This window comes from Bos taurus, chromosome 11 (genome assembly GCF_002263795.3).
Source record: "Bos taurus isolate L1 Dominette 01449 registration number 42190680 breed Hereford chromosome 11, ARS-UCD2.0, whole genome shotgun sequence".
Lineage (NCBI taxonomy): Eukaryota > Metazoa > Chordata > Mammalia > Artiodactyla > Bovidae > Bos > Bos taurus.
The window spans coordinates 25,903,388-25,916,869 of NC_037338.1; the positions used below are offsets into that span (position 1 = coordinate 25,903,388).

At 39.3% G+C, this 13,482-nt stretch overlaps 1 protein-coding gene across 6 annotated transcripts in view; it reads left to right on the forward strand.

The window, feature by feature from the left end:
- PLEKHH2 (pleckstrin homology, MyTH4 and FERM domain containing H2) overlaps positions 1–13,482 on the forward strand; it is a 106,816-nt gene that overhangs the window by 14,436 nt on the left and 78,898 nt on the right. For 5 of the 6 annotated variants that reach the window (XR_003037138.2, XM_002691298.6, XM_005212711.5 and 2 more), the window contains exon 3: positions 6,172–6,234. The exons of the other annotated variant lie outside the window; for it this stretch is intronic. Coding sequence is in view for 4 of the 5 variants with exons in the window: in XM_002691298.6 (XP_002691344.1) it covers positions 6,172–6,234 (63 nt within the window). In the remaining variant the exon portion in view is untranslated. The remainder of the gene's footprint in view (positions 1–6,171; positions 6,235–13,482) is intronic. 6 annotated transcript variants of the gene reach the window in all.

Here is a 13,482-nt window from a genome sequence, read left to right on the forward strand (position 1 = left end):
TTTCTCACAGTTTTGGAGGCTGGACGTCTGATACCAGGATTCCCGCATAGTCAGGCTAGGGCCCTCGTCTGGGTCACTGACTTCCTGCACTGCTACCTGGCAGAAGGGACTGGGAGCTCTTTAGAAACTCTATTATAAAAGCACTAATGCAATTCATGAGGGGCCTATCCTCAAGGTTTAATCACCATCTCATTGGGCATTAGGATTCCAAGATGTGAATTTGCCAGAGTGAGGGGCAAACATTCAAAGTGGTCCCCTTTGAGAAATTATTCAGTCTTTAAAAAAAAATGACTATTATTAAGACTTTGTCTTTTTTAGAGCAGCTTAGGATTCACAGAAAAATTGGGTGGAAGATAGACATTTTTCATATATTCTCTTCCCCCACACATGTATAGCTATCCTCATTATTATTTTTCTTTTTTAAAATTTATTTATTTTAATTGGAGGCTAATTACTTTACAGTGTTGTGATGGTTTTTGCCATACATTGACATGAATCAACCATGGGAGTACATGTGTACCCCCTGTCCTGAACCCCCCTCCTACCAACCTCCCTGTCCCATCCTTCTGGGTTGTCCCAGTGCACCGGCTTTGAGTGCCCTGCTTCATGCATCAAAGTTGGACTGGTCATCTATTTCACATATGGTAATATACATGTTTCAATGCTGTTCTCTCAAATTATCCCACCCTTGCCTTTTCCTACAGAGTTGAAAAGTCTGTTCTTTACATCTGTGTCTCTTTTGCTGTCTTGCATGTAGGGTCGTCGTTACCATCTTTCTAAATTCCATGTATGTGCATTAATATACTATATTGGTGTTTTTCTTTCTGACTTACTTCACTCTGTATAATAGGCTCCAGTTTCATCCACCTCATTAGAACTGACTCAATTGCATTCTTTTTAATAGCTGAGTAATATTCCATTGTGTATATGGACCACAGCTTTCTTACCCGTTCGTCTGCTGATGGACATCTAGGTTGCTTCCGTGTCCTGGCTATTGTAAACAGTGCTGCAGTGAACATGGGGGTACACGTCTCTTTCATTTCTGGTTTCCTTGGTGTGTATGCCCAGCAGTGGGATTGCTGGGTCGTATGGCAGTTCTACTTCCAGTTTTTAAAGGAGTCTCTACACTGTTCTCCATAGTGGCTGCTAAGTCACTTCAGTCGTGTCCGACTCTGTGTGACCCCGTAGATGGCAGCGCACAAGGCTCCCCCATCCCTGGGATTCTCCAGGCAAGAACACTGGAGTGGATTGCCATTTCCTTCTCTAGTGCATGAAAGTGAAAAGTGAAAGTGAAGTCGCTCAGTTGTGTTCAACTCTTCACGACCCCATGGACTGCAGCCCACCAGGCTCCTCCATCCATGGGATTTTCCAGGCAAGAGTACAGGAGTGGGGTGCCGTTGCGTTAGCCATCCCCATTATTAACATCCCTCTCCAGAGTGGTACATGTTACAAATTGTTCAACCTACATTGACACATTATTATCACCCAGAGTTCATAGTTTCACTCTTGGTGTTGTACATTCCATGGCTTTGTACAATGTATAGTGACATGTATGTATCATATGGTATCATACAGAGGATTTAGTGTAGTGGTGTTAGTCACTCAGTCATGTCTGACTTTTTGCGTCCCCATGGCGTGTAGCTGCTGTCCATGAAATTCTGCAGGCAAGAATAGTGGGGTGGGTGGCCATTTCCCTCTCCAACAGAGTACTTTCCCTGTCCTAAAAAGCTTGTGTGCTCTGCTTATTCATCCCTCTCCACGCTCTTCCCCAACCCCACCCTCACAACCACTGCTCCTTTTATTGTCTCCATAGTTTTCCAGAATGTTATGTAGTTAGAATCATACTTTATGTGGCCTTTTCAGTTTGGCTTCTTTCACTTAATAATATGTTTTAAGTTTCCTTCATGTGTTTTTATAGCTTGATAGCGCAATTCCTTTTAGCAGTAAATAATATTTCATTGTCTGATTATACCACAGTTTATCCAGTCATCTATTGAAGGAAATCTTGATGGCTTCCAAGTTTTGGCAATTGTGAATAAAACTGCTGTAAATATCTGTGTGAAAGTTTTTATGTGAACATAAGTTTTCAACTCCTTTGGGTAAATACCGAGGAGCACACTTGCTGGATAGTATGATAGGAGTATGTGTAATTTTATAAGAAAGCATGCAGTGGATGAGAGTTCCTGTTCCTCCACATTCTTGCTAGCATTTGGTATTGCCGGTGTTCTGGATTTCGGCCATTCTCATAGGTATGTCATTTATTTTCACTAGCCAAGGTATACAAAGCAGCAACCCATTTGTGGGTTTTCCTGTTTTCTCTGGAAATCTCAAAAATATTCAAAATTGAGAATAAGGCTGCACAAGTGTAGAAATTCCTCTGAAAACACAATGTGGTTGCATTGTAGAAACGACAGTTGTCAGCGTATTGTCCCGTAGTGAAAGAATGTGATGTTGGTGTGCGCATGTCAGTTTTTTTGTTTAAGGACTATCCTAATGGGGAGGGAGGAGGGAGGAGGGTTCAGGATGGGGAACACAGGTATACCTGTGGTGGATTCATTTCGATATTTGGCAAAACTAATACAATATTGTAAAGTTTAAAAATAAAATAAAATTTAAAAAAAAAATTTAAAAAAAAAAGGACTATCCTAGACAGGAGATACATTGCTTGTCCAACTTCTTTATGTAATGTGATAGTCTATAACAGAATCAATAAAATGCTTTTAGACAACAGTACTTGTTTATTAAACATGAAATGTGGTGATGTGCTCAGTCGTGTCCAGCTGTTTGCGATCCCATAGACTGTAGCCCACCAGGCTTTTCTGTCCATGAGATTTTCTAGGCATGAATACTGGAGTGGGTGGCCATTTCCTTCTCCAGGGAATCTTCCCAACCCAGGGATCAAACCTGCGCTTCTTGTGTCTTCTGTACTGGCACGTGGATTCTTTACCATTAGTGCCACCTGGAAATATCTTCACAAAAATTAAAGGTGATATGAGGTCCAGAGAATGCACTTGGGAAATGCCTATTTATGTATCCAAATATTTTAAAATTCTTCCAGAATCTAGATCCTTGCAATAAACTACCTTAAAAAAATATTGCCATGTGGACAAGCAGTTAAATTGCCATATATGGTGACAGTGGAATGTTTTACACTTTTATTATCCAATAGAAATATAAAGTGAGAAACATATGTAATTTTAAAATTTCTAACAACATTAATAAAATGAAAAAGAAACAGTAGATGAAATTAATTTTAATATTATCTTTTATTTAATGTGACATTAAAAATATCATTTCAGTGTAAGTCAATATGAACAATTGCTGAGATTGTTATTCTTTTTGTAATAGGTTTTCAAATACTATGTTATTGAATGAAGTGTGTATTTTACAGTTCTACCACATTTCAATTTGGACTAGCCACATTTCAAGTGCTCTTGGACAGGTCAGTTCTATTATTCCCCAGTCCTCTGTGATTTTCTGAACCATCTGGAGACAAGAAAATCAGTGTGTTGCTAAAATAATGTCCAAATGCTCTGGACTGGTACACACCATATGTCATTACTATCATATTTTCGGGAGTCAGTCCATTAAAAGTAATAGCTATATCTGAACAGCAGCCTTCTAATACTTGCTCAGGGTTATGAGACATTGTCTCCTCAATAAGATGTGCAGTTGGTTTTATGTTAAATAGAATTCTTCCTTTGGAATCCTCTTTACTTTCTGCAGGAACTCCTGCATTTTTCAGGCAGACTGCTAAGCTGCGTATCTTCTGATAAGTTCCAAATCACACATGGATTTGCATACTTTTCGGACTTATTCCCCTGGAGAAGGAAATGGCATCTCACTCCAGTATTCTTGCCTGGAGAATCCCCTGGACAGAGGAGCCTGGTGGGCTACAGTCCACGGGGTTACAGAGTCAGACACTCTGAGCGACTAAGCACATATGCACGGAGACTTATTCAGAAGTCTGTTAATTCTTTTCATAGCCTCCATAGTTAAAGCAATTCCTCCTCCTACTGTCGTGAAATCAAGGTTGCCGGATGGTACAGTGTGGCCCAGACAGAAGGGCTGAAATACATCCTTAGTAAACGGAATATACTCGAGTTTTCAGTGACAGCAAGTGTAGTGGGATGTGCGAGGAAGAACCAGTTGCGGCTGTTGCTGTGCTTTCCAGAGACATGTTTGTCCATTTTCCTCATCTGTGTCCACATGTCATTTTTTATCTTAGACCATCATTTTTCATTTTTAGTCCTATGGTGCTCTGCTTTGTCACAGTGTTTGGTATACGATTCTTTGAGTACCCAGTAACACCATCGGGTTTTCATGGATGATACAGTATATACAGATACTTTTACTAAGCTCCATGTGCTGCACTTCTGAAATGTTTAAGAGGTTTTTTGTGTTAGGTGGGTGAAGTGATAGTGCTCGTCATGGTCTTGAGTTTTACCTGTGTCTACTGGTAACATAGATACCAAACATAGATATCAAAATGCAGCAAATGCTCCAAACCAGTACAGCTTTAAAAAATTACGTATTCATAACAGAAACTATCTTTCAGGCATTGAGAATAACACATGCCTCAGTTGGGATCCTGTCACTCATGTGGTCCAGAGCTGGCAGCCTTGCTTCCTGCTGTAGGAGGCCACTCCTCCATGGTTTTGAGAAGGGGGATCTGCTGTATCAGCCATGGGTGCTGTTGTATCACACCCAGGGTGCTGTGAGTTTGAGATGCTCTGGAAGTTCTGGGCATCTGAGAATGTCAGCCAACAATAAAAGTGACAGTGAGCGTAGGTTGAGCCACAGATGGCTCCAGTGTTGACCAGACTTCAACAGTCAGAAAAGAATAATTCAAATTTAGTTTTACATCATGGTTGTGTATTATGTTAATTTGTATTAGATCCTTTTTAAGACTTTTGCTTTTTTACTTATAATATTCAGTTTAGTATTTTACTTAAAATATCCAAAGTTTTTTTTTTTTTTAATTTCCCACCCTCTGAAATCTTCAAACATTTTATTATCCACAGAACTTTCAAAAAATACCCAGATGTTTGTTCAACCTCTGTGCCATATGCTTTTGTGAACATACGTATATTTTATCAGAGTATCTTCTATACTCTATCACAATCTTTAAGAATTAAAACTACTCAGTTGTGACTTACACATACCACCTGTGAAGCTTATGAAAATGCACCACTTGCTGATATCACTGGGACTTCTTTCCCTTATAGTAAGCCTGATTCAGTTTATCTTTTTTCTTTTTAAATTCTTCTTATTATTTATTTTTTGTTGAAGTATAGTTGATTTACAGTGTTGTTAGTTTCAGGTGTACAGCCAAGTGATTCAGGTTTTTTAAAAATGTTTATTTGGCTGCACTGGGTCTTAGCTGCAGCATGTGGTATCTAGTTCTAGATTGAACCTGAACTCCTTTCACTTGGGAGTGCAGAGTCTTAGCCACTGGACCACCAGGGATAGCCCATCAGTTTATATATATATGTATGGACATGTATATTCTTTTTCAGACTCTTTTCCTATATAGGTTATTACAAAATATTGAGTACAGTCCCAGTACTATACAGTATGTCTTTGTTGGTTATCTGTTTTATGTATAGGAATGTATATATGTTAATTGCTCACTCATTTCCAACTCTTTGCGACCTCATGGACTGTAGCCTGCCAGGCTCCTTTGTCCATGGAATTCTCTAGGCAAAAATACTGGCGTGGGTTCTTTCTCCAGATGACTTTCCCAACCCAGGGATCGAACCTGGGTCTCTAGCATGGCAGGCAGTTTCTTTACTGTCTGAGCCACCAGCTCAAATTCCTAATTTATTCCTCCCCCCATCATTGGATCTTTTTGATCAGCAAAGCAATATGACATTTGAGGTCTTACTATTATCTTAGATTTAATTTACTGTTCTTAAAATATGCTGACCAGTAATTTCTAACATACAGTCCAATGAAGAAAATTCTACTGATTAACACTCATGTAGTACATATTGCAAATAGTATCAAAATTTTGGTATTTTGATCAGTTTTTACATATGCCCTGAAAGAACCTTTAATGTGCTAAATTCTATGTAATTAATATCTATTGAAGTACTTTAAGTGTTCTTAAATAATTCCAAAAGGGAAACACGAATTTTTCTATTTTTTATGTCTTTTCTCACATTTCAGATGCAGCAGCTTGAGAGACAAGTTATTGATGCTGAGCGTCAAGCAGAAAAAGCTTTTCAACAGGTAGTGTATAGTTTTGGTTAAAAAATTTTTTTTGCCTCTACCAATTTAAGCATTGTTTTGCCCAAAATAATCTTGAAAATAGTTTTCAGCTGTCCTCTTCACTTTGTCGTTTTTACTGTTTATGAGCTAGCTCCATAGAGAAAATGTAGAATCTAACTTTGTTTTGCCCCTTAATAAATTTTCAAAAGGTCACAAATGCTTCTATTAGGAAGTTTTACTTATAAAAAAAACTCAAATATGAATTTTATGGTTATGCCTAGCCATAATGACATTTTATGTATAAAGATGTTCATGGCAGCTCTAGTTATAGTAATAAAGAGTTGGAAATAATATGACTGCAATATTATAGGAGAATGAATTAGTGAACTGTATTTATTCCATGAAATATTAAACAACCATTAAAAGTAACTGTTGGTGGTGGTGGCTAAGTCCCTAAGTCGTGTCCAACTCTTGCGACCCCATGGACTATAGCCCGCCAGGCTTCTCTGTCCATGGGATTTTCCAGGCAAGAATACTGGAGTGGGTTGCCATTTCCTTCACCAAGGGATCTTCATGACCCAGGAATCAAACCCGGGTCTCCTGCATTGCAGACAGATTCTTTACTGACTGAGCCAATGTGAAAAGATGTTTAAAGTTATATCGGGAAAAATATATACAGATTTTTGTATCTAACATGTTAATAGATATGGGGGCAGGATGAGTCAAACCTAAGAATTAAAAAAAAGCTGTTAGGAAGCACTGAAATTTAACAGGAGTTATAATTATCAGATCAGATCAGTCCCTCAGTCATGTCCAACTCTTTGCGACCCCATGAATCGCGGCATGTCAGGCCTCCCTGTCCATCACCAACTCCCGGAGTTCACTCAGACTCACGTCCATCGAGTCAGTGATGCCATCCAGCCAACTCATCCTCTGTCGTCCCCTTTTCCTCCTGCCCCGAATCCTCCCAGTATCAGAGTCTTTTCCAATGAGTCAACTCTTCGCATGAGGTGGCCAAAGTACTGGAGTTTCAGCTTTAGCTTCATTCCTTCCAAAGAAATCCCAGGGCTGATCTCCTTCAGAATGGACTGGTTGGATCTCCTTGCAGTCCAAGGGACTCTCAAGAGTCTTCTCCAACACCACAGTTCAAAAGCATCAGTTCTTCGGCACTCAGCCTTCTTCACAGTCCAACTCTCACATCCATACATGACCACAGGAAAAACCATAGCCTTGACTAGATGGACCTTTGTTGGCAAAGTAATGTCTCTGCTTTTGAATATGTTATCTAGGTTGGTCATAACTTTCCTTCCAAGGAGTAAGTGTCTTTTAATTTCATGGCTGCAGTCACCATCTGCAGTGATTTTGGAGCCCAGAAAAATAAAGTCTGACACTGTTTCCAATGTTTCCCCATCTATTTCCCAGGAAGTGATGGGACCAGATGCCATGATCATCGTTTTCTGAATGTTGAGTTTTTAGCCAACTTTTTCACTCTCCACTTTCACCTTCATCAAGAGGCTTCTTAGTTCCTCTTCACTTTCTGCCGTAAGGGTGGTGTCATCTGCATAGCTAAGGTTATTGATATTTCTCCTGGCAATCTTGATTCCAGCTTGTGTTTCTTCCAGTCCAGCATTCCTCATGATGTACTCTGCATATAAGTTAAATAAACAGGGTGACAATATACAGCCTTGACGTACTCCTTTTCCTATTTGGAACCAGTCTGTTGTTCCATGTCCAGTTCTAACTGTTATAATTATAGATGGAATTATAGATGATTGGTTTCTTCTTGTATATCCTCATACTTTCTAGTTTTTGGTTCTGGTACTACTTTTACTCTGAAAAAATGAAGTTTTGATAAGTCACTTAGCCCTTCTTAGGCCTTGCCCACAGTAAAATGAGTGGTTTAGATGAGCCTACCAGCCTTAAAATTTGCCTAAGGAGCATACATTGATAAATTCACATTTTATGAAAAGATCTCTGTCAGATTCAGTCAAGTCAAGAATTTCAGAAGTCTTAAATACAAAATTGTTTCTTCTCAGAAGTGTATATTAAATTTCTTATACTTGCTCTAGGTCTTTTACATTTGTTTCTTCAACTTGAATACTACCAAATCTTATTTTCACCTAAAGGTTTAATTTTACACAGAAAATTGTTTCAGTGGTCTGACTAACTTAACCCAATTTAACCTAGTCCTTAGTTTTCTTTTTTTAAAAAATAATTTTATTAATTAATTTTATTTTTGGCTGTGCTGAGTCTTCTGTCGCTGCACAGGCTTTTCCCTAGCTGCGGTGAGCAGTGGCTACTCTCTAGTCATGGTGCCCGTGTTTCTCACTGTGGTGGCTTCTCTTGTTGCAGAGCAACAAGAGTATTTGTGGCTCCAGTATTTGTGGCTCCCAGGCTGCAGAGCACAGGCTCACTAGTTGTGGTGCGTGGGTTTAGTTGCTCTGCAGCATGTGGAATCTTCCTAAATCAGAGCTCAAACCCTGTCTCCTGCATTGGCATGTAGATTTTTTACCACTGAGCCACCAGGGAAGCCCCCTTAATTTTCTTAAATTAATTATACTTGAAGATAAGATCTTTAAACTTTATTATGCAAAATTCAACCACTATAAGAGTAGAGAAAATAGATAACGAACCCCCATCATCAACTTCAGCAATTAGTTGACTCACAGCTAGTCTACCCCCACCCACTTTTTGCCTCCCTATCCCTATACAAGGTTATTTTGAAACAAATCCCAGATAACATATGGTTCTACCCAAGTGTGTTTCAGCATCCCATCTAAAAATAAAGACTTAAGAGTCATAACTACAGGTACCATCACCTCATCAAAAAGTTAGCAATAATTCTTTAATACTTCAAATGTAGATATTGATATAAGTACTAGCAGTCATGATAAGGATGTAAGCTGTGCTTGGTTTTTTGTATTTTATATTCCTTAGCTGATGGGACCAAGTAGTAATTACTTATATCTATAAAAAGCCAATAATCAACAGTAAAGCCATTAAAGGCCACTTATATTCTACAAGAAAAATTGTTGTGTTTATGTCATTCTCTGTCACTCTATGCATGTGTGCTAAGTCGCTTCAGTAGTGTCTGTCTCTGTAACCCTATGGACTGTAGCCTGCCAGGCTCCTCTGTCCATGGAATTCTCCAGGCAAGAACACTGGAGTGGGTTGCTGTGCCCTCCTCTAGGGGGCTCTTCCTGACCCAGGGATCGATCCCATTTCTCTTACGTTTCCCACATTGGCAATTGGCTTCTTCACCACTAGTACCACCTGGGAAGCCCCTGTCACTCTATACCAAATGTCTTTTTCTGTAGTGGGCCCTTGAAGTGTGTTGCAGTTCAGCCTGAAACCTGGCAGCGCGTATTTGTCATTCTGTCAGCCTCCTTGACTTCCATGTCTCCTTCACTGTCTTTCCCTTTCTGACTTTGGTTTTCTGGTGACATCCCTCTTGATTGCTGCACTCAAGGCTATCTCCATGCATCTGTGTCTGCTCTGCTGCTTTTCCTTTCTCCTCCTCTCCCTTTTCTTCCCTTCCCTTCCCTTTTCCCCCTTTAACATTAAAGATGGTTTTGTTTTGCCTTTTCCTGAGTTAAGTTTCTAAATTGATATATGCAGCAAATTTATTTAGTTCTGAAAATTAAAGTAAATTAAATATCTTTTTTTTTTTTAATTTGTGGTTTTCATTTTCCCCGTTTGGTTCACTGGATCTTGAAAGATCTTGAAAGAAAAAAGGAATCCTTATTCCCAATTTAAAGAAAGGAAACCATGACAATTTCTAGCCATCAGTGCCTAACTCCTCCTGGTCTTAAGAAGTTAACAAGAAGAATTTCTTATTTGAAGTTGTCCTTTGAGTATATTGGGTTTCCCTGGTGGCTCAACTGGTAAAGAATCCACATGCAATGGGTTCTATCCCTGGGTTGGGAAGATACCCTGGAGAAGGGAATGGCTACCCACTCCAGTATTCTGGGCTGGAAAATTCCATGGACTGTATAGTCCATGGGGTTGCAAAGAATCGGACACGACTGAGTGACTTTCACTTTGAGGATATCAAGTATAAAATTATTTCATTCTATGTGCCACATTTTTAGGGAAAATTATACAATTTTATAAAATTATAACATTTTAGGGAAAATTATTGGTTATTTTAGATATACTGCCTTAAAGCAACATTACTAATGCCCCCCGCCCCTACCCCCACCCAGGTAAAAAGGTCAATAGTTATCTCCCAGAGTTTCCATATAATCAGTAGATATTGCTTTTTGTCATAACACTTTAAATTTATAGAGTAGCTATTTTGTTATTCTTCAGAAGAATTTTTGGCTTAAATATTTCATAATGAATCTGAAAGTTAACAGGAAATATAAACAGAGAGCAAGTTAATTCTAAGGCACTGATTATATTACCTTTTTTTTTTTTTTGCCTTTGTTAAGACTAAGTAAATATTATTAATTTAGAGTAACTGAGTCTTTTGCTCTCTTTAACAGTTTCCATGGGATTATGGCCTATCTGCTGTTTATGTTGCTTAAATCCAGCTTATCCTTTGTCATTGAGCCATATCCTAAAACTTAAACTGTATTTATATTAACCTAGAAAGAATGTTTCCCCACGAAAAGCAGTTGTCAGCTGTAACCAGCTCAACTCTACATTTTAACTTTGTACATTTTTTTTCCTCATGTATTAAATGTGTGGGCTTCACCTGCATAACCATCAAGTAAATTGCTGATAGAAAGAAGAATCGCACATTCTTCCAGAGAAATCCTGGCAATGTTGTAGTACATCTTTATTGTTGTTGTTCATAAATTTTGAAAGCAGTTATGTGCATATCAACCCAGTACTGTTTATGAGAAATCTAGTGAGGCAGAAAAGAAGCAAATAGCACATATGGGAGACACTGATATACAGCATTCCTTCTCAACTCTCTGATCAGGCAGTTGTATGCATGCACGCATGTATGCTAAGGCCCTTCAGTTGTGCCTGACCTTTGCGACTCTATGGACTGTAGCCCGCCAGGCTCCTCTGTCCATGAGATTCTCCAGGCAAGAATACTGGAGTGGGTTGCTGTGCCCTCCTCCAGGGGATCTTCATGACTCAGGGATCAAACCCGTCTCTTGTCTCCTACACTGGCAGGTGGGTTCTTTACCCCGAGGGCCACCTGGTACAATCTAATGCTCTAATTTATGCTAACCAAAGAGGAGTGGAAAATTTCTCCTGTAGAAGCTTTGTCTTTTCAGTTATGTCTTTAGGACCCAGTCCCTTGCTTGTGTTTGATTCAGTTTTGGTAGGAGTTAGATTTAAATTTCCTTCTAATATGTGGGCTAATCTACTTTTCTTACAGTTGGTTCTTAGCATCCAAGTCATTTCTGGTGCTTAATAAATAACTACTCCATCATCCTAATATTTAGGACCGTGGAATGATTGGCTTTGTTATATGGAAAACTATTTAACGGTGTTCCTTTTCACTTTCAGTGAGAATGGGTCTGGGCTTACTACATAAATTATGGAGCACTCTGCTGAAAAAACTGTTTAAAATAGGATTAGAATGATTAATTTGCAATAATTTTGTATAACTGGAAAATAGTATGGGATTCAAACTAACCTTAACCATTTTTTATTGTATTTTGGAATGATTAAGTATCTTTGTCACATAATTGCAGTACTTATATAGGAATAGAAACTTTCACTCCCCACTCAAAAATATAGTCACATGTCGATTACCTGTAGTGGGAGAGGGAGGGATGAGGTTAGAGGTGGGAAAAGGGAAATATTGATATGGATAGTTACAATGGGAGCAATATTTGCAGCTTCTGCTTTCTCCAGTGTAGGCAAGAAAATGGAAAATATCATTGGGAGCTGTGTCAGGGTCCCCAGCACCAGCCTCGGGCTTGGTGATTCACAGAAAGTCATAGAATCCTGAAACGCTGTTATACTAGTGGTTTCAGTTTATTACAGTAAAAGTACAGAGTAACTTCAGCAAAGGAAAAGTGCACACAGGACGGAGTCCAGGAGACATCAGGTATGTGCTTCCAGTAGTCCTCGCACAGTGGAGTTGTGCAGGAACGTTCTTGATTCTTCCATCAATGATGTAGGCAGCACATATGACACATTGCCAGCCAGGATTAGTCATCCAAGCCTAGGCATCCATAGTTTTTATTCCATGCCTACAAGACCCCCTCTCCTGGTCAGTCTTATAGGCATGGAATGCGTACCCACTTTAGCTACTCAACCTCCAACCCCTCTAGAGATCAAACTGATACAGCATGGCCCATGACCCACATAAACAAAAAAGGCATTCACTATAAATCACACTGTGAGTGTGAACTAACTGGTGTGACACAATATATCAGATATATAAAGAAAATCTTATCAGGAAGAATATTCCAGGGGCTCAGAGGTTCTTTCCCAGAAGATAGTCAAGGGCAAGTTCTTTCTTTTGGAAGGTACAGGGTTTGAGTACTCCAAGTCTGCTACATTAGCCCTTGACTGCACAAAAGCTCACCATCAACAAGACTTTGTGGAAATGGCTGAGGAGTGTGCTGAGGGGGTTGATGTAACTAGAGGCTCTCCTGAAGTAAAAGAGAAAAGTAGCCTGAAAATACAAAGCATTCCTCACTGGAATCCATGTATTGATAATTGCAAGGGTTTATATAATAACTAATTTAAATTCTTTTAGTGTTTATTATTGACCAGTCTCTGAGTAGTTAAAATTTTTCTATGTACTTGTGTGCTCAGTCGTGTATGACTCTTTGCAACTCCGTGCAGTGTAGCCCGCCAGGCTCCTCCGTCCATGGGATTTCCGGCGAGAATACTGGAGTGGGATGCCATTTCCTCCTCTAGTGGATCTTCCTGCCCCAGGGATAAAACCACATCTCCTGTGTCTTCTGCCTTGGCAGGCGATTCTTTACCACTGAGCCACCAGGGAATCATTTTTATATGGTTCAAGTTAAGTGAATGGAAGAAGATCTGGCCTATTTTCTGTGTACTTGTAGTAAGATACTTTAAAGGCTGCTTTATGTGTAAGCTTCTAAGCTTTTCTGTAGACCTTCTTATTCACATTAATTGCCAAGGAAAGCTGGTGAATCTTATGGAACTTGGTTTCAACAGGACCCTTTGGTAGGAAGGTTGTCTGTAACAACTTTGTGATTTCTCGCCCAAGGAGATTTTGCCACTTCTGTCAGTATTTTTCTTGCCCAGGAAAGTTGTTTATCTAAAAGTCATAGTCTAATGAAACAGTTGTACAAGGCAAAGATGCAGCAAAGGAGCTCTGAC